The sequence below is a fragment of the Grampus griseus genome (genome assembly GCF_964374135.1).
Source record: "Grampus griseus genome assembly, chromosome: 13".
Taxonomy (NCBI): Eukaryota; Metazoa; Chordata; class Mammalia; order Artiodactyla; family Delphinidae; genus Grampus; species Grampus griseus.
This window is the reverse complement of record NC_139007.1, coordinates 73057244-73077654: the sequence shown is the minus strand read 5'-3', so window position 1 is coordinate 73077654 and position 20411 is coordinate 73057244. Positions and strand designations below refer to the sequence as shown.

General features: G+C 44.3%; 1 protein-coding gene across 4 annotated transcripts in view; it reads left to right on the top strand.

Moving 5' to 3' along the window:
• The first annotated feature begins 6859 nt into the window (after positions 1-6859).
• The window catches only part of LRP11 (LDL receptor related protein 11), a 60470-nt gene continuing 46918 nt past the window's right edge, over positions 6860-20411 (top strand). For all 4 annotated transcript variants that reach the window (XM_082669429.1, XM_082669431.1, XM_082669430.1 and 1 more), the window contains exons 1-2: positions 6860-7800; positions 13466-13623. In XM_082669429.1, the coding sequence (XP_082525555.1) occupies positions 7170-7800; positions 13466-13623 (789 nt within the window). In that variant the 5' untranslated portion in view covers positions 6860-7169. The remainder of the gene's footprint in view (positions 7801-13465; positions 13624-20411) is intronic.

The window sequence follows — 20411 nt, the reverse complement described above, 5'->3', positions numbered from 1 at the left end:
TTTCACTCCGGTCTCTGAACAGTGAGGCCACACTACACAGGCCATTCCATTGGGGAAAATGGAATAGGGGAGTTGGCACAGCCTCTGGGTTCAGACTCTGGCTGTGCTCTCACAGTAAATGATCAAAGGCTTAACTCTATCATTTTAGGCTTGTCGCTTTAATCAGCTGGAACGTCTCCCAGCAGAGCTGAGCTCCTTACAAGGAGCTGTGGGGTGTGGTCTGAGATCTGGAGAGACTTGGAACAGGCCAACCATGTCATGATCTGACCCAGGTTGCCTCAGCTTGGAGACACCGACAGGAAGCAACACACAACTGGTGTGAGTCACTTGTGCCCCTAATAGCTGAGGGCCTTGGCTTCTAGCCATTGCTCTCTCCCCTAAGACTAAGAGGAGCTGCGCACCCCAAGCCAACGTCAGAGGGCGCCATCGGCCAGGCTGCGGCTTGACCTGTCACAGCTGCTCCACTGGGCCCATCCGGAGCTTCCAGGGTGTCCAGAGAGATTTCCCCCTGAATTATCCCCAACTTCACCCTCTCTGCTGATGCTCATCCACAGTCATCCGCAGCGGTGCTTCACTTCCTACCGACATTACATGTCATACTGTCTTCCAGAGCTGCAAAGTGAATAACCATTTTACTGAAATAAAAATCGAGCCACCCGGTGCTTTGTGACCGCCTGGAGGGGTGGGATAGAGAGGGTGGGAGGGAGGGAGATGCAAGAGGGAAGAGAGATGGGAACATATGTATATGTATAACTGATTCACTTTGTTATAAAGCAGAAACTAACACACCATTGTAAAGCAATTATACCCCAATAAAGATGTTAAAAAAAAAAAAAATCGAGCCAAAGTCAGAGGTGCCCATCCCTCCCCTCACCACTCCTTTCTGACTGTGACCTGGGTAGGTTGCCAGCCTCACTTAACCTCAGTTTCCTCGTCAGTCGCTCAGGGAGAGAAGCAGGACACTCTCACTAAGCAGTGAGGAAAATGATCACATTTGCAAAGCACTTGGTACCCAGAAGATGCTCAACAAATATCAGTTCTCTTCATTGATTGGGGAAGGCTTCAGTTACTTTTAAAATCTCCATGAACGCCCAGAGAGAAGCCCTCTACTCCTCTTCTGACTAGAGAACCCCAAAGCGCTCCCTTTACAGAAGTTCTGATTTCCTTTCCTTCACTATTTTTTCTTTATTCACCTTGGTGCTTTTTCTTCTTGGACTTGAAATACATTATTGTAAATATCATATTTTAAAATACTAAATATGCACATGGTAACACAATGCACTGTTTCTTTGTGCTAATAGTAGCTTATATTTTATTTTTTTAATTAAAAAGTTTCATTGAAGTATAGTTGATTTACAATGTTTTGTTAGTTTCAGGTGAATCACTGAGTAAGTGATTCAGTTATGTATTATATATATATGTATATATACCATATACCGATCTATATACCATATAGATTATATGTATATATACCATATACCAATCTATATACCATATAGATTATATGTATGTATACCATATACCAATCTATAAACCATATAGATTATTACAAAATATTGAGTAGAGTTCCCTGTACTGTACAGTAGGTCCTTGTTTTATCTATTTTATATATAGTAGCATGTATATGTAGTAGCTTACATTTTAAATGGAAACTCTGAGCTCAACATAAAAGAGACATAGGAATTTTTTTTTTATTTGTTGTGCCACATGGCTTGTGGGATCTCAGTTAGTGACCAGGGTTTGGACACGGGCCACGGCAGTGAAAGCACGGGATCCTAACCACTAGGCCACCAGGGAACTCAGGAAATTTTTTTTTAAATTGAAGTAGAGTTGATTTATAATATTGTGTTAGTTTCAGATGTACAGCAAAGTAATTCAGTTAAATATATATATTTATATAACATACAATAACAATGGAAAATCTGAAAAGCTATATATACATTATAGATATATATAATGTATATATAGTTAATATATAATGCATTTATATTTAGTTTTTTATATATATGGTTTTTCAGATTACTTTGTTATAGGTTATTACAAGATATTGAATATAGTTCCTGTGCTACAGAGTAAATTCCTGTTGCTTATTTATTTTATATATAGTAGTTTATATCTGTTAATCCCATACTTCTAATTTACCCCTCCCCTGGAAATGTTTTTTCTGGTCACCTTTTCTCTCATCCCTAAGCTAGATAGGAAAAAATTTTTAATATCTTTTAAAAATTAGCAAGTAGGGCTTCCCTCGTGGCGCAGTGGTTGGGAGTCCGCCTGCCGATGCAGGGGACATGGGTTCGTGCCCCAGGCCGGGAAGATCCCACATGCCGCGGAGCGGCTGGGCCCGTGAGCCATGGCCACTGAACCTGCGCATCCGGAGCCTGTGCTCCACAACGGGAGAGGCCACAACAGTGACAGGCCCACGTACAGCAAAAAAAAAAAAAAAAAAAAAAAATTAGCAAGTAAAAAATTTAAAATTTCTTAAAATTTTCTTCTTAAAATTTCTTTAGTTGTTAAACACAATTGGTTGTATTTTGCATTCTCCATTACCTTACTACACTGTCCATCTTTGCCAGAACTCTTCTCACTGTTTCCTTAGCAATCCCTGTTTGCCTATGTATAATAGTTTCTAAAAATAGGGGTACCTGCGAAAGTCTTTCCTTCCATTGCGGTTTTCAAACATATGTATTTCCCACCATAAACAGAGAAACAAACTTAATATAGGTTATAGAAATGCAATTTTCCCTTTAAAAAAGGAAGGAGAGTATGTATATTTTTAACAAATGGGATTCCACTGTGCACACATTGCTGCCTCTTCCGTGTGTCACTTAGTGATGTATCTGGGAGATACGCAATGCAAAGTATTCCACAGCATGATTATACCAAAATGTATTTAACCAGCTCTCACTTGTGTAGATTCAGGGTGCTTCCAGCTATTGCTTTTGCAAAAAAAATCCTGCAATAACCATCTATACATACATCTTTCCAAACTTGTGTGAGTATATTTGCAGAATAAATTCCTGGAGATAGAATTACTGGGAAAATGAGTGTGTTTTTAATTTTAACAATTTCAAAATTGACCAAATATTATAAAATGTGAATCCTTAGTTTGGCAGAGTATGGAGGAGCTTTAGTCAGCAGGAGTAAAAACTGGTCCTGGAGGATATTTTGGCAAGGCATGTGAAAAACCTTAAAAATGTCCAACCCTAACCTACAGACTGTAAGTTAATAAATTTCTGTTATTTTGAGCCACTACATTTGTGGTCATTTGTTACAACAGCAATAGAAAACTAGGCAGACATTATCAAAGGTGCTCAGACAACAGAAATGGACAAAAGCCAATCTAACTTTCAAAAGGTAGATTTTGCAAAACTTGTACCTAAGAACAATCCTGGACAAGATTCTACAAATAGCTTTTAAGGGCCTATTTGGAGAACTCTGACAGGAAAACCGTGCTCATCAGGATGGTAAGGTAAGTCACTTACTACATTTTCCAAGCAGTAGTACCCATCTGTTTAACTTGGTGTTGTAAACTGGGAAGTATGAGAATACGATGTACAGCAGCTCCAAGCTACTTGACAAGCTCTCATGATATGTTTGCAGAAAAGATGGAGAAATCCAGCTGAGAAAGAGCACCTGGGTGGATTGATAACCTAATAATCATAGTCAAAGTGTTCAAGTTAATGAATCCATGTTAACCTTGGGGTAAGTCTTTAAAATGGGGTGCCTCAACACTCCCTCCTTGGCCTTCCCAGAGTCCATAATTTAAATCAGTTTCTTGGACAAAGACATAAGACAGGATCGTCACTTAACAGATGATACAAAGCCAGATGGAATAGAAAGTGTTAGGTTTCAGGATCAAGATCTAAAGGCTTCACGATAGGATGGATGGATCCGTGGACGGAGAGCAGGGCAAATAGCCAGCAGTTGTGGACCCTCTACCTCGTGCTTGCCATTGTGGCAGGTGCTTTCACTTAATCCTCATGACAACCATGGGAAGTAAGGTTATGCAATTGTTTCTGTATTATAGATGAGTAATCTGGGGCTTGAAGAGAGTAGGTGGCTTGCCCCGCGGTCACAGTGCTTTTAACACTGTTGAATTTCGCAGGCAGTTTTTAAATATATGAAGGACCATCACTTGAGAGAAAGTATAGAATGCTCAAAGAGACCTCAAGAAAATGAACTACAAAAAATGCTTGGAAGCTACAAAACAGATTGTAACTGAATGTAAGGAACAGAGTTCTAGTCAAGAGTTAAGAGTTGCCCAAAGATGGAATCGCTTGGATGTGTGAAGTCTTGCATTCCCAGCCAGGATAACACGGGGACTGTACTGGTACACAGTGTGTGAGGGTGTGGTAACTCAATGATCAGTGTTTGTGTAGAACTCAGAACATTTACTGGCATCCAAGCACAGCCCTTTTTAAAGTGTCTCTTAAATTTGCAATAAAAGTGAATAGAAGTGTTTAGGCAAACGCTAGGCATTGCCTTAGTCAAGTAGAAGATAACTTCTGGGGCCTCCCCCCAGCTCCCCATCACTGCGTTTCTCTCATTCTGCCCTCCATGGGGGAGGGAAGGGAGGCCGCGCTCACAGCCATGCTTGTACCTCATGACCTCTGCACCTTAGTAACAGCACCTGGGGGACACAGGACCCAGCTGGACTCATCAGAACCTCTCCCGAGCCTGACAGTCCATGGGCTCAGTTTCTGTGCGTTGCCGGAAATTGAGGTGAGGTAATCTCAGGCTTTGCACATGGAGGGCAGAAAACGCCAGACCCTGAGAGAATCCTGTGACCAGAGGGGTGGAGATGCAAGACCACCTGGCTCTGAAGGAAGAAGTAGCACCTGGGGACCAGCTGCTCTGGGCTGAGGGCCTCCACCCTTGGGTCCAGGCCCTCCTTCTGGCCCAGCTGCTCTTCCTGCCCTGCCCGTGAGTGACACGTCTCACATGCCAAAGCACTGTGGCCCTTATTCCTCGTGCCACAGTGAAATGGGTTTCTGTTGTTTGCAATGCACAGAGATTTTACCAGGACAACCCTCCATCACTCAGCTGCAAAAAACTCAAGCCCGTGCAGAGCATCCAAGGAAGAGGCCAGGGAGGCGCCCAGGGGAGCCGCTGGGCCTAGAAGGTCAGGCAGCCCCTGCCTTCACTTGCTCGCTCTCTTGGCACCGCGTGTAACCCGTGCTCTACGGGCCCCTCCTGCCTGCTCCCCGTGCCCCCTCTGCTGAGCGGCTTCTCTGCTCCATTGCCCCTCACAGGACTGTGTGGCTCCCACCTGGCTTCCCAGCTCCACTTCCCTCACTGATTCCACTGTTCCTCGATTCTATGTTCTGTGTTCCTGGGAGACAGGGTCGATGGCTGGGCTTGGGCCAGGTGTTATTACAGTTCCATCAGCGGTGGACAGGCTGGGTCACCTGGAAGCTGGGGCTGCCCCTCCAGGGATGCGGGCAGAGCAGATGCCGTGAAGGGGGTGAGGACGGGAAGGAATCTTAGTGTAATGACTGCTGGACTCGCAGGTTGTAGGAGACTTAGGCTTCAGCTGGTTGCACGTCTTCTAATCTTGTGGAAACTCCCTTATTTCTGTGGGGCCTGGTTTTTTTCTGTAAAGTTAAAAGGTGGAACAAGAAATAATAATTATCATTTATTGAGCATCTCCACGTGTCAGATGACCTTGTAAGGATTTTACACGCACTAGTTTAACTTACTGCCTGTAAAGCATTTAAGACAGTCACTAGGATGATGATCTCGTTCCAACCTTCAGTAAATTGACATATAATGTGCAAATCTCAATTTGCTGAACTTGTACCCTTAATGATCTTATGAAACAGAGACACATCTCCACCTATTCAGATCACAGTCCTGACATTTGTATCCTCACATAAAAAGTCTTCTGTCCATTCATAAGGTTTTGACGTTTAGGCTTTCAAATCAAAGATATTTTATTTCCAAAAAACTGAAAGGAGAAAGAATTAGCATTTAGAGACACAATGTCCTACAAATTACAGACATTTTTAAATGTAAAATTCACAATGTTCAAGTTTCTAAAAAAAAAATTCTGGATGTGCTAAAAAGAAGGAAATGTGATTCATAATCGTGAGAAAAATAAGTCAATAGAAACGGACTCAGAAACAAAAATAAGTCAATAGAAACGGACTCAGAAACTCTAGCTCACGGGTAGCTAGAACTCTCAGGTGCAGCCTTCCCTGGATTGGACGTTTTCGTATACCTTATTAAGTCACGTAAAACACGAGTCCTCTAGATCTTACACGACCTCAGCTGAAGGCCTCTGCTCACGCTGTAGAGTGAACTCATCAGGTCCCCATAAGCGACTGTGTTCAGATTTCTAGTTAAGTTTGTGGAAAATTGAGTGAATGGGACTACTAGTTGTGTCTTTTCCCACAGCACTGCCCGCCTTCTGTTACCCAAGTGCATTTTGGGGACCTAAGATGGAAACGATCAGGGGCGCCGGAGGTGAAGGACTGAACGTGGTGCCTGGTAGTTCCCCAGGTGAGCATGTCCCTTCGCTAGAGCCGGCCCTGAGGTCACACGGATTTGTGGAGACCCCTCCTCCCCTTCTCCCCAGGTGTCCGTACCCCTTTGAGCTGACAACTGAGCAGGTCTGGCTGGTTAATAAAGCCTGGCGCGCTTAGACACGAGCCCCGCGCAGATGCGGAGGGCCCCGGGCGCAGAGCCCAGCTCAGGGGCCACTACCCGCCTACCAGGCTACTTTCCGGGTCTGCAAAACAGGCGGGTGTGGGCGGGGTCCCTGCGAGCGAAGGGAGGGCCGGGCGGGGGGGCCTGGGCGGGGCTTCACGCGCCCCGCCCCCCGCGGCCGCTTTTCATCACCGGCTGGTGATCCTTGTCTAGGCTGCCTCATCCTCGCGGAGCTCGCGACGGCTCGGGGCAGAGAGTCGCCGGGGCGCCCAGAAGCCCCGGGAAAGGACGAGGAGCGGGGCCGGGCCGGGCCGGCAATGCCTCCAGCTGCTGCGGTGCCCGCCGGTGACCGAGCGCCCGCGGCCTCGGGGGCGCAGCTGGACCCCGGGGAGGCCAGGCTTTGAGGCGCTGGGGCCTAGTGCCCGCTGCGGCGGCTCAGAAGGGCCACAGGGCCCGCGCTCCCCCGCTTCCCTCGCTCTCTGCGGCCCCGCCTCGGCTCGCTTCCTCCGCCGCCGACCGCTATGGCCTCCGCCGCCCGGGAGAGCGCGGGCTCCGGGCTCAGGCGGTCGCCACGGCTCCCGGCGCTGCGCGGGCTGCTGCTGCTGTGCTTGTGGCTGCCCAGCGGCCGCGCGGTGGGGTCGCCCTCCGCGCCGCTGTCCGACCTGCACGCGCAGCTCTCGGGAGTGGAGCAGCTGCTGGAGGAGTTCCGCCGGCAGCTGCAGCAGGAACGGCCGCAGGAGGCGCTGGAGCTGGAACTGCGCGCGGGCGGCGGCCCCCAGGAAGGCTGCCCAGGCGGCGGCGGCGGCTACAGTGCCATGCCGGACGCCATCATCCGCACCAAGGACTCCATCGCGGCCGGCGCCAGCTTCCTGAGCGCGCCGGCTGCCGTGCGGGACTGGCGGCAGTGCCTGGAGGCCTGCTGCCTCGAGCCGCGCTGCTCCGTGGCCGTGGTGGAGCTGCCCCGCCGGCCCGCGCCCCGGGCCGCCGCGCTCGGCTGCTACCTCTTCAACTGCACGGCGCGCGGCCGCAGCGTCTGCAAGTTCGCACTGCACCGCGGCTACAGCAGCTACAGCCTCAGCCGCGCCCCGGAGGGCGAGCAGGAAGGCCTGGAAGCTGGCGCCCCGGCCACCGCCCGGGCCTCGCCGCGGCCGGGTAAGCACCCCCCTGGAGGCCGGGGCCGGGCTGCTTGGGTCCTGCTGTCGCTGCCCTTGCACCTGTTGGTGGCTGCATCTGGGAGACTCGCCCAGGCAGGGCCGCTGGGCCCTTCTCAGTCAAGTCAGAAATGAAACACCCTAGATCCAAGTTAACGTAACTTAGTTGCGGGCATCCAGAAGAGTGGCTTTGATTTCCCATCCTAGGGATGGTTTCTGAGAAAGCCCAGTAGATTGAGCAGAAGCGGGCACGATGGGCTGCTTGTGGAATTTTTCTAAGCTTAGGGAGGTATGCTTATCTGAAAGGATTCGCAGAAATTCGATTTAATGGAGGAGAAACGTTCAGGGGGAAAAAGTCTATTTGAATCTCAGAGGTTCTTATGAGGAAGGCATGGTTTGTGTCAGGTAATTACAAGAGCAAAATCTAATTAGCTGCCGGATTGCTCATAGCGCACCCTTATTTCCTGGCTTGGCTCTCAGGATTCATGATTCCAGCTAACGTTGCTTTCATCAGATAAAAATAGGAAGAGAAATGTGTCAGGTTATTTTGAAGTGGGTCCAGCTGATTCCCATGAACTATATGGTTCTCTTTTTTAAAGAGGTAAAAGAAGGGACTTGATTTGTTGAAAACAAAGTTTAAGGCACCTCTCTTTTGAAAAGGAGCTAAAAATGATGCTTTTCATTGGATGGTTTTACTTTCTGGGGATGCTCAGAATGAGAAGACCAAAACGGGGGAAAAAAAAAAAGTAGCAGTTGGAGATTAAGGTCCCTGAGGGAATAAAACCTTGACTGGGCCCACCTGTGGTCGGCTCCGAGTGTTTGACTGCACTCTGTTGCTGTTTGCTTTATGATAACACAAGACTGAAATCATAGCAAGATTAGAGGGGCGTAGCCTCTGGAGTCTTCATGACCTTTAGGTCCAAAGAGAAGGGTCTGGAAATCTGTGTCCACAGTGGCCCACCTCCCTTCCCACCTCCAGGGGAATAAACATCAAAGGTCACCCTGCAACTGCTCAGCCTTGAGGCAGACGCTGGGAAGGACCCCAAAGCTTTCTCCCTGAAGTGGAGGCAGGAGGTACTTTCACCTGGACCCTCACCAGCATCTCAGCCCGCCCATGGGTGTTACACGCACATCCGTCCTCTGCCCAAGCAGGAACTCAAAGATCTCAGCACCAAAGAAACAAAATCCCTTTCCCTTTTTCTCACTGCACATCTGGAAGAGACCAACATTGCCAAGGAGAGCTTTCTTATAAGCCCGGGGAAACCAAAAGGAAATTAAACAAGGAAAGAATATGCCCATGGGAGAAAGAAACTTTAGTTTACTATAGAAGTTTCTGAATCATTTTTTGTTCTACATTGTTTTTTTGGCCTTCCCTTCCCTGGGGCAAGTTTATCTAGGAATTCAGTTTTGTAGATGCTCAGAGGTACACACAGATGACCACTGGGCTTGGTCCTTATTCTGGAAGAGAACTGCCTTGCTCACAGTTCTTTGGCTCTCCAGTAGTATGGACACATGGAAGGGTGCTTCTTAGCCCAGTGCGCCAAGAAACGGTCTGCAGGTAGGGCAAACGTTACCCTACCCAAATGTCCTGTGTTTTCCCCGCCCAGATTCTTTAACCTCCTGAAGTTCTCTGTGCTTCTGAGACGAAGTTTTTCCTTCTTGAGTGTTTTTTATTTTTCTGAATCTTGTGAGCATGTGTAGTTTAAGGCCAAAGGAGCATGAAAATGGTTTAGAGAAGCTCTTGCAGAGAACTTGTTAGGGGTGCATTTGAGGTGAATAAGATCGTGAGAAAATGGTGGAGGGCCAGGTGGGATGGGACAGCACACATTTATAGTGGACCCCATCAGCCCTGTTTGTTGCTGATGTTCATTGTTTGATGGGAAGCACTATTAACAAGCTCCTTAGACAAGTGAACTCACTCTGTCCTCACAGCACCCCAAATCTAGGTTCTTCCATAATCCTCAGTGTACTGGAAGGCTTGGTGAGAGAAAGTAACCTGCCTGAGGGTCTCATATCACCTAAGTTGTGGAGCTGTGTGTTGTGAGCTGTGTTCTGGGCCAGCTGGAATGTTTTTCACCAGCAGCATCGGGCCGCCTGGAAGCAGAGATGCCCTTGGTTGGGTTTCGAGGGTGGCACTGACGAGGTGGCTGCAGGGGATGATGGAAGAATGTGCGAAGGAGTGGAGGATGCTTAGAGAGGTGTGTTGAAATGACAGAATCTGCCTGCGGTTGCATGCAAAGGTCAGGGCTGGGGACTTGAGGTCCTGAAACCTGGGTTTGAGAGGCAGCTTTTCTACATGAGGGTCCCTGTTGATCCTCTTAGGACTTGAGTGCTTGCCTTGCCTTCCAGCCGGGCTGTCATGACGATCAAGGCTGGACATGCTTTGTGAATTATAAAGGTGGCATTTTTTTAGGGAAATGATCCATGCTAAAGAAAAAGTATGAGCAAAAAAGTTTATTATAGCATTATTTATGATGGTGAAAAAAATTGGTAACAAAATATCCAGTAGTAGAGGTTAGGGAATCAAAATGACAACTGTGAAGTTTATGTAGTGACACAGGCAATGGTAGGATATATGAATAAATATCAAAAATAGAAAATAAATTAGTAGGTTAAATTCAGGATGTAACTTTATATTTACTGTAACCAGAATACACATCCAGTGCCCCCAAAGTGTAGTGGGAAGGACAGAGCCTTTCAGTTTGACAGATCTGGGCTGACATCTGAACTGACAAATTTATCACTTGTGTGGTCTTAGGCAACTAAGTTGGCCAGTCTGACCCTAGTTTCCTCATGAGTGTGATGCAGATGACAACACTACCTCAGAGACTTGTGAAAGTTCAGTGACTTCACGGCTCAAAACACTAAGCATGGTGCCTGGTACAAAGAAATCACCCAACAAATGGTAACTATTAATTATTATTATCAGCAGCTCAGATGGAGAAAGACAAAGAGTACACACCAGAAATGATAATCATGTTGGGGTTGTGAATCATTTTTTCCTAACGTATTGCAATTAAGAAAAACACACAATGGAAGAAAAAAGACCACAAAAGCCAACAGAAAACTCAAGATGGATTTTAACCTGTAGTATCTAAGCCTCTTCCCTTAGTCTGGCCCTTCTTCCATATCCTCAGCCTCGCCTGTATCATTTGTACCCACGCAACAAGACCCAGATGCCAGACCTCTTCCTTGCCGTTAAGGCGTTGGTCAGAGCAGCGTGTTGTAAATCAGCGTAGCTAATGGTATACTTCTCTGTATAAAATGCCGCCTTGATATGCTCCATCAAAATTGGTATGAGTTTTATTTCACCTCTGTGGATCTTACCAAGTGTGCTTAGTCTTCAAAAGAAATCAGTGTTTCCATAGTACTTAACATTGGCTTGTTCCATTTTTCTAACAAAAATTCCAAGTTACATTTAATCTTGTTCTTCATCGACAAGTCAAATTTTTTGAATGATAGCACACTCCTTTCCTCCTCTCGTCATTTGTTTATTTTTAAGACCTATTTCTGGCTTAAGCCAGCTTTGCCTGGACTTGAACTGAGGAGGAAATATAGCTCTATTATTTCAAATACCATGACCAATTTAGAGGGTATGAGGATTTCAGCTGTGTTCATAAATCATATCTTTAAGCTTACCTAAAGAAAAGTATCAATAAATGACTAACGCGATTATTTTTTTCTTCCAGGAGGGCCAGGATTAATTAGTTTTATAATATGTGGGATATTTCAGAGCTTACCTGATTTTTCCATCTTAAATCTTTCTTGGTTAAATCTTTAAGGGCCTAGGACTTCACTGGCGGTCCAGTGGTCAGGATTCCGCACTCCCCCTGCAGGGGTGCAGGTTCAATCCCTGGTCGGGGAACTAAGATCCTGCATGCTGCGCAGCGCAGCCAAAAAATTTTTTTTAATTAAAAAATTAAGAAAAGAGAAGAGAGTGTGAAACCTGAGTGGAAGGTCAAGGAAAAAAAGAAAAATTAAAAGCAACATTTAAAAAAAAATCTTTGAGGGCCTAAAAATATATTATTAGTATCACTGCTGTTTATATCATATAGGTGTATTTTTGTTTACTTAAAATGGTATTTTAACATAAATTTTAAAGCAAATAGCTGCTAATTATAATGTATTACTGCTGAATTATAGGATTCGAGAATTATGGGACTCCTCTGGCTCTCCAGTGGTTAAGACTCTGTGCTTTTGCCGCAGAGGCCATGGGTTCAATCCCTGGTCAGGGAACTAAGATCTACAAGCTGCACAGCGCAGCCAAAAAAAAAAAAAACGGTTCCAGAATTATAAAGTGGTAAAACATTGTGTGGAAAGTGATGAACCTTCTAGAAGCAAAGGAAGTTCTCTATAAAACTATAACAGGGCCTATTAGTAATGCAGTTGTCATCTCTCTCCTTACCTGGGAGGAGCAGAATAAAGTCAACAGGCACTGGATCTTTGCTCAGGTGGAAAAAAGATCAAATGTCTTCTAAGGCAGGGGTCGCTTATGTGGCTGATTTAATTCAGTTACTAGTCCTCATTCTTTTAAATGACTGTAAAAATGGGACTCACCTTCTCAGTGGACACATGTACCCTTTGGCAATAGCAAGTGTGCTTATTCCTTGTAAACTAGCTCATGAAAAAAAGAAAGTCATCTCTCTTGGAGGCTCACAGCAGCATTCTCATTCAGAAGAGCCACAGCTCTAAGACCTGCAAGCCCCTCATGTCCTCTGTTGCTGGGCGTTGAGAGGAGCGATAGATGAGAAGATAGAGCTGCACAGGTAGGCCAGGTAGGTCTCTGAACATCCCCTGAAGCAAGGAAATGACCCAATCAGGTTAGCATTCCGGAAGAGTCCTTCCAGCTGCAGTAACCACCCTTTGTTGCCTAATAAGAAGCTAATACGATTGCTGCTAGCCCCAAACCTCAGGCACTGGACGTCTAGATTGGCCCTTAGAAGTTTACTTGGGAGGCAACTTCGGCTGCGCAGAAAGAGAGCAATGTCTTAGCAACATCATTCAGAATAAGCTAAGGAAGTCCAGGCCAGGATTCGGACCAAGTTTTGGAGCTGGAGGAGGGAGGAAATAGCGGATGCCAAAAAAGATGTATTACAAAAACCTGTAGGGTTTTTTGTCCCAGCTAAATTACTAAGTTTCTTTAAAATATATGTGCATTTGCGTAAGCTTACTAATAAGATGCTTAAATCCGTTAAAATATTCACAATTCTGCTCTTAGAAATATTTTCTATATCTAGTGGCTTCTATCAGTCACCACTGGAGCAGCTGTCAGTCACGTATTAATATTTAGTGAACACCGTGAGCCTTAAATTTAGTACCATGTAGAACAAAAGGTAAATACATACTCGTTCGCTATTTTAGGATATCTCAAACTCTGTGCCGGCTTCTCTTATAAAAACTAGTTAGAAACTGTGAACCTCTTGTGGTTTCCTAGATGAAAAATTGGATTCCAGAAAATTTCTATGTGAGTTTTATGTGAATCCAAGAACTTGCCTTAACTTTCCAAATTTAATTTATTACGTTACAATGAAAATAACTTTCAGTTACTATACATCCTCTTGGCAGTTCTTTGCTGGACTACATCTATTCTAGCAAACAAGTTACCTCTCAATAAATTAAAAAAATAGGGAACGTATGTCTTGTGAATTATTTATTTTCTTTCACAGAAAAGGACGAGCCTCCACTTAGCAAGGCCGGGCAAGATGTTGTTTTGCATCTGCCCACAGATGGAGTGATTCTGGATGGCCGTGAGAGCACAGACGACCACGCCATCGTCCAGTATGAGTGGACACTGCTGCAGGGTGACCCGTCAGTGGACATGAAGGTAATTCATGTCGTAATTGTAATGAAAACTAATGTTTCAGTGCAGTGGTCTTTCTACTTACGTTCCCCAAATGTCTGTAAGTTGGCAGAAGTGCAAAATGGAGAAAGCATAAAAATGATTGTTGAAAAAATGTTATATGAATTTACTTTTCTACTGAGTTAACAGTGATCCTGACCATGTGTTTTGTTTTTATTTATTTATTTATATTTTGGCTGAGCCTCGTGGCTTGTGGGGTCTTAGTTCCCCAACCAGGGATCGAACCTGGGCTCTCAGCAGTGAGTGCATGGATTCCTAACCACTGGACCACCAGGGAATTCCCTGACCATGTGGTTTGAAGCTTCCCCTCGTTCTTACTGCTTTTTTTTTTTTTTTCCGGTACCAATAAGTCTTTATTCATTGTATTTTCCCAAGGAAAAGAAGGGGAAGGGAAGAGGGTCAGCATGTGTGTTACAAAATGATAGCAAATGGGAAAGGAAGTACCTGGCACAGCAAAATCAACCAACGAATAAACACTGCCCAGATGGGGTCGCCAAAGCCCAAGGGGGCTCAGTCTCCTGCAGTTCAGTAATGAGGGGAAGGGATGAAGAACAGGTACATGCTTTTCTACCCTCCCTCCCTCCCCATAAGTTCAAGATTTCACACAAAGCTTTGGTTTCTAGCAGTAAACATGGAGTTACGTTCGTCTCCTGTTAAACAATTTTGTGGCCACTTTGACATAAGTTTCTTGCACCTGCATAAAAGTTCCTGAGTGACTTGGCTATACATTCATCTTTCCTTTCGTGGTCTCCCAACCCCACTTTCTACATGGAAGACCCCCTCATTGCTCCTCTCTACCCTAGGATTAGAGATTAAAGTAGGTTTTAATCCATCCAAAGACAGCAGTTTTTTGGCATGAATCAAATCAAGGAATGGTCATGACTCAGGAGATTGAGAACAAGGGATGATGAGCTCTTAGCTTCTTCAGGATTTTTGCACAAATCATTTAATCACAGACACCCCACAAATTAAACGTATAGGTGTATGGACTATTTTTGGGGAGGGCACGAAGGGGGAAAGAAGATGGGGTAGGAATACAGTTCTTGCTGCTTTTTTGTTGACTTCTCCAGAACACAAAAATGCTTCAAGGAAAAAGACTCATGCTTTGTTTTGTTGACTCAGATTACTTTAAAAAAATTTTTATGTCTTCTTTTTTCAGTTCAAATCCAAGTAGAAAATTTGAACAATACAAAGGAGCATAAAGAGGAAAATAACAGTAGAATGAACTTATTCTTCACGTGATCCAGAAAGCAACCATCATACCTCGCGTTAGGCCTGCCTGAGATAGTTGAGTTAATTAAGTGAGGTGGGGTTTGGAGTCAAGGGCTCCTATTCAAGCTCTCCTCACTGATTTTCATCAGGCATATCTGGGCTGGAATTGCTGCCGATGGGAATGTGCCACTTACCCAGTGGCTGCCTGTACACAATTAAGATACAATTGACATGTAACATTATATGAGTTTCAGGTGTATAGCACAGTGACTTGATATATGTATATCTGGTGAAATGATCACCACAGTAAGTCTAGTCAACATCTGTCACCACACATAGTTACAGTTTTTTTTCTTGTGATGAGAGCTGTTAAGATCTACTGTCTTAGCAACTTTTAAATATACAAAAGTGTTATTAACTGTAATCACCATGCTTGCTGTACATCATAGCCCATGACTTATTTATTTTATAACTGGAAATTTGTAACTTTTGACCTCTTTCACCTGTCCCTTACCCCATGCCTCTGACAACCACCAATCTGTTCTCTGTACCTGTGAGCTTGTTTTTTGGGGTATTTTTGTTTTCTTAGATTCCGTAATAAGCATAAGGTCATACAGTATTTGTCTTTCTCCGTCTGGCTTATCTCACTTAGCCTGATGCTGTCATGGTCCACCCATGCTGTTGCAAATGGCAAGATTTCCTTCTCTTTCTTTACACACCATATCTTCTTTATCCATTTATCCGTTGATAGACATTTAGGTTGTTGCCATATCTTGGCTATTGTAAATAAGGCTGCACTGAACATGGGGGTGCATATATCTTTTCGAATTAGTGTTTTTGTTTCCTTTGGATAAATACCCGGAAGTGGAATTGCTGTATCAACGCAGGGAGTCTGGAGTCGTGAGGACGGTGGCTTTGTATGAACCCTGCCAGGGCCCTTTGTGGTATGTCCTGGCTTAGGCGGATAAACCTCAGCCAAATCACTGCAGTCAGAGGAGGTGGGGAAAATCTGTGTTGGTTTGCCAGGGCTGCCATAACAAAGCACCACAGACTGGGTGGCTTAAACAACAGAAATTTCTCACAGTTCAGGAGGCTAGAAGTCCAAGATCAAGGTGGCTGCAGGGTTGGTTTCTTCTAAGGCCTCCCTCCTTGGCTTGTAGTTGTCTGTCTTCTCCTGCCTGTGTCTTCACAGGCTCTTCCCTCTGTGCGGAAGCACTGACTTCTGTTTTCTTGGGACAAAGACAAGAACAATAGTCAGCTAGTCCCTCAAGACTAATTTAAACACACTGCCTTACCCAATGATTAGGCAGTCTTAGAACGGGACCAGACCCTCGACCAGCATCTTACCCAGCCTCCTATCCATACAAGAGCACCTGCCTTCACATCCCTTCCAGTGGTCATCCAGTCTCTGCCTGGTATTTCCAGAGATGAAAGCTCATTGTTTCACATCACGTCACATGACATCTTCAATCAGCTCTACTTGTTGGGCCAGTGGGGTGTTACTTCTATGCACTGGTGTTGAATCTTCTTTTTGGAAAAGCGCTGAACACATCTTTTTTTCTGTGTATCAGCTGTTAAAGTTTTTTTTTTTTTTAAATGAGTGTCACCACTTGGGATGGTCTTCTCAGAACTAAACACTCTCAATTCTTTCAGATGTTCCTCACATGAATTGAGTTTTAGACTGTCCACCATCCAGCCTTTTTTGGATTATCTCAGATTCATCCGTGCCCTTCTTAAAATCGGACACCCCTAATTGAAACCCATACATAAACCGTGGTTCTTCCTGACACAGACTATTACATCCTGTGATCCAGACATTGTCTCACTTCTATTAATGAAGATTCATTTACATAAACTACCTTAGTAGCTGCTTCACACCATAGGTTCATGTTGAGTTTTCCATTAGCAGGATCACCTAAAACCTGCTTCATCTTTCTACATGAACTGCTGTCCTGATGGCCTCCCCCATCCTGTGTTTGTATAATTGATTTACTGAACCTGAGTGCAAGACTTTATGGTTACCCTTTTTATATCTCAGTGTTTGGGTTTTCAGCTACAACAGAAATAATTTTGAACTTTGAGGGTCATCCATCATATTTATTATTCTTCTGTGCATGTGTCAGCTGCAAAATGAATGTATCTTTACTGAAATCTCTGAGAACTAAGATTGATCAGGAAAGGTGCCTGGGCAAGCCATGGATCAGCCTGCAATGAGAGTTCTCTTGAGATGGACGCTGACAATTAATTAATTGGCACTCGTGGGATATATTTTTTCAAGCAGCTGCAAATCTCTCTATTATCATCTAGCTTTTCATAGTTGCTAGTAAAGGCTCTACTCTGTAAACAATGAATTACATATATAAATGCTGAATAAAAATGCTGATGATTCAGTATTTAATTTATTGAAGATATTTATAAAGAAGTAACAAGATTAGGCATTTCTTATAGACTTTTAGGGCTGACTGTGATGCCATCAAGAGGAAAATGTGTGGGACTTCCCTGGTGGTCCAGTGGTTAAGACTCTGCACTTCCACTTCAGGGGACACGAGTTCGATCCTTGGTCGGAGGAACTAAGATCCTGCATGCCGACCGGCAGGGCCGAGGGAAAAAAAAGAAAAATAGAGGAAAGTGTAGACTAATTCCCCAGCCAAGTGTATAACGGCGATGGCAGATAGACCTAAAGCTATAAAGCCAACATCTAAGTGACAAAGTCTGCAATAGAGGAGTCATTTGCTATCAAACTGCAACTGTCTTATAATGGTGTACATTCATGAATGCCCCCAAAGTTAACTCAACTCTCATTGGTCAGGCTTTCCACGGAGTGCCTCTCCCAACCCTTTCTTGAGCCGTCCCCTCTCCTCTCCCCTTTTCTCCACTGTCTGCAGGGTCCTCACCCCCTTCTCTCATCTTTGGTGGTAGAACAGTCAGCCCTCCCTTTGTTTTGGGATACTTTAAGACCAGGTTGTAGGACTATCCTTTCACATCCAAATGACCCATTCAGGTATTCAGAAAACAAAAATCAATGAGGTTCTCACCCTAAGAGGAATTATGCTGCCAGCTTAATGATTAGCAAATTAATTACTAACCTTTTCTAGCATCTAGTGTGTGTCCAGTACTGTACTAAGCACTTTTTTTTTTTTTTTTTTTTTTTGCGGTATGCAGGCCTTTCACTGTTGCGGTCTCTCCCATTGCGGAGCACAGGCTCCGGACGCGCAGGCTCAGCGGCCATAGCTCACGGGCCCAGCCGCTCCGCGGTATGTGGGATCTTCCCGGACCGGGGCACGAACCCGCGTCCCCTGCATCGGCAGGCGGACTCCCAACCACTGCGCCACCAGGGAAGCCCCTAAGCACTTTTTAAAAAAAATTTTTTTGGCCACGTGGCATGTGGGATCTTAGTTCCCAGAGCAGGGATCTAACCTGCACCCCCTGCATTGGCAGTGCAGAGCCTTAACCACTGGACCGCCAGGGAAGTCCCAGTACCAAGCACTTTAAATCGACTAAACATATGGGAAAGCTCATGTTCTGACTTGGTTTCCTCATTTATGAAGAAAATGAATAAGAGAGATGATTGGTCAGAACCAAGAGGTTCTGATTTTTTTTTTTTCTTTTTGGCCACACCCAGCAGCTTGCTCTATCTTAGCTCCCCAACCAGAGATTGAACCCGGGCCTCCGCAGCGAAAGCGCCGAGTCCTAACTACTGGACCACCAGGGAATTCCCAAGAGGTTCTGATTTTAAAGTCATATATTTTCTGCCCTCTAACAGGATATTCTACATCTATTTAACTGGGTATTATTAATCTATAATACATTCTTAAATGTAAGAAGACACATTTTTCAGGTAGTCCATTAGATGTCACTGAGTTTCATAACATAATACAGGTAGATCTGAAGTCAGAATGTAAAATATGACATTTAGGAACATGATAACAGAGTATGAGGACGTTCAGGGAGATTTGAAATTCATAAATCTGTAGATTGATTTCCATTCACCAGATGTGGAAAATTAAACTGTCTTAGAATACCATGTGTAATGGAAGCTTACTAAAGGATGGGTACTGTTTACACCAGTAACTTCATTATTAACTGAAAACCAGTTGCCCATCGGTGTGCCTGCTGAACACACTTAATTTTTAAAAACAGATAGGTGTATTATCATCCACACTGAAACATGTTTGGGAGTGAAAGGAGGTGGTATTAATAATTACACCAGGACCACAGAGATAAACTGAGACTGTCTTGAGCAAACAGAAACATGGGTCCTTCTTGATAAAACCCAAGTTCCATGAGACTGGATGGTCTATATTTCATCTCCCAATTAGTCTCCTTTTTAGACCGCCCTCAACACATTAACGTAGTATTTTAAAACTGAGCCTTAGAGAAAAGGTTTTCTGGGCACGGAATATAAATAGAAAGAAGAATACTGGCTTTTCGTCATAGGGAAAGAGAACGCAAAATAAATGTTGAATTTCACACTGCCTTCTGTCTCACGTAGGAGATGTTTTGTCATTTACTCCTCCTCAGTCAGTTTCCCTGGATATAATTTGGGTCAATACTGAAAATGCTCACAAAATGAAAGAATCATATATGTTAAGGAGATGATTAAAAAACGTATTGAAAGACTTTATAAAAATTTAGTAAGCAGGATTTTCAAGGCAGCCTGGTTGTTTAACCAATACACAAAGTACCAGAGAACCTACGGTGATCTTTGAAGATTAAAGGCTAACTGCATCTGTCTCCTGTTTTTCACCTATGATTGTTGATAACAGGTCAAAGATATATGTAAAATCTATAATGTCACAGCAGAATTTATAAGGATTATGAAGGGTTTCTTTAGAATTATTTTCAGCGGGGGACTGAGTGATGGGTGGAAAAGGGATTTCAATTGTCTGGGATGCTGTCAGGATTTCTCCCCCCGCCTCTTTCCCTCCTCTCATTCCTCTCTTCCTTCTTTCCTTCCTCCTCCCTCTCTTCTTTCTTTCTTCCTTTCTTGATATTTTTTCCCTTTGTCTCCTAAAGTCTAGAACTATACTTTGTACTCACTAGGTTTCTAATAGTACTTGCTAAGTTGATTGGTTCCTTTTTTAAAAGTGATTGACTATTTTGCTAACCTTTCAAAAAGTGCCCTTTTAAGCCTCAAATTTTTATCATCCTTCCTAGCAAGGTGGGCAGGACAACATCTTTCCGCACTCTGGCCTCATACTGATGTTAGGAAGAGCTGCTAAGTGTTGTCTAACAATTACTTTGCATCTCATCAAGGGAGATCCTAGACACATATCACCTATTATTTTTTCTTGGCTATTGGACAGTATCTAGTCTTCATGAAAACAAAATGTAAATCCCTTCAATAAAATTTATCCTAGATTTGAGGCCATGGGGTGGGGTGGAGGAGAGAGTGTGTAGACTGTTTGTAAATTTTAAAAAGAAAGAAAAATGATAAGTAAGTAACTGAGAAAGCTTCGTATCACATTTCAACTATTTCCTTCCTCCCTCAGTGAGTCAGTTTAACAGTGAATGAAAGAGATCAAATAGGTAATACTTCT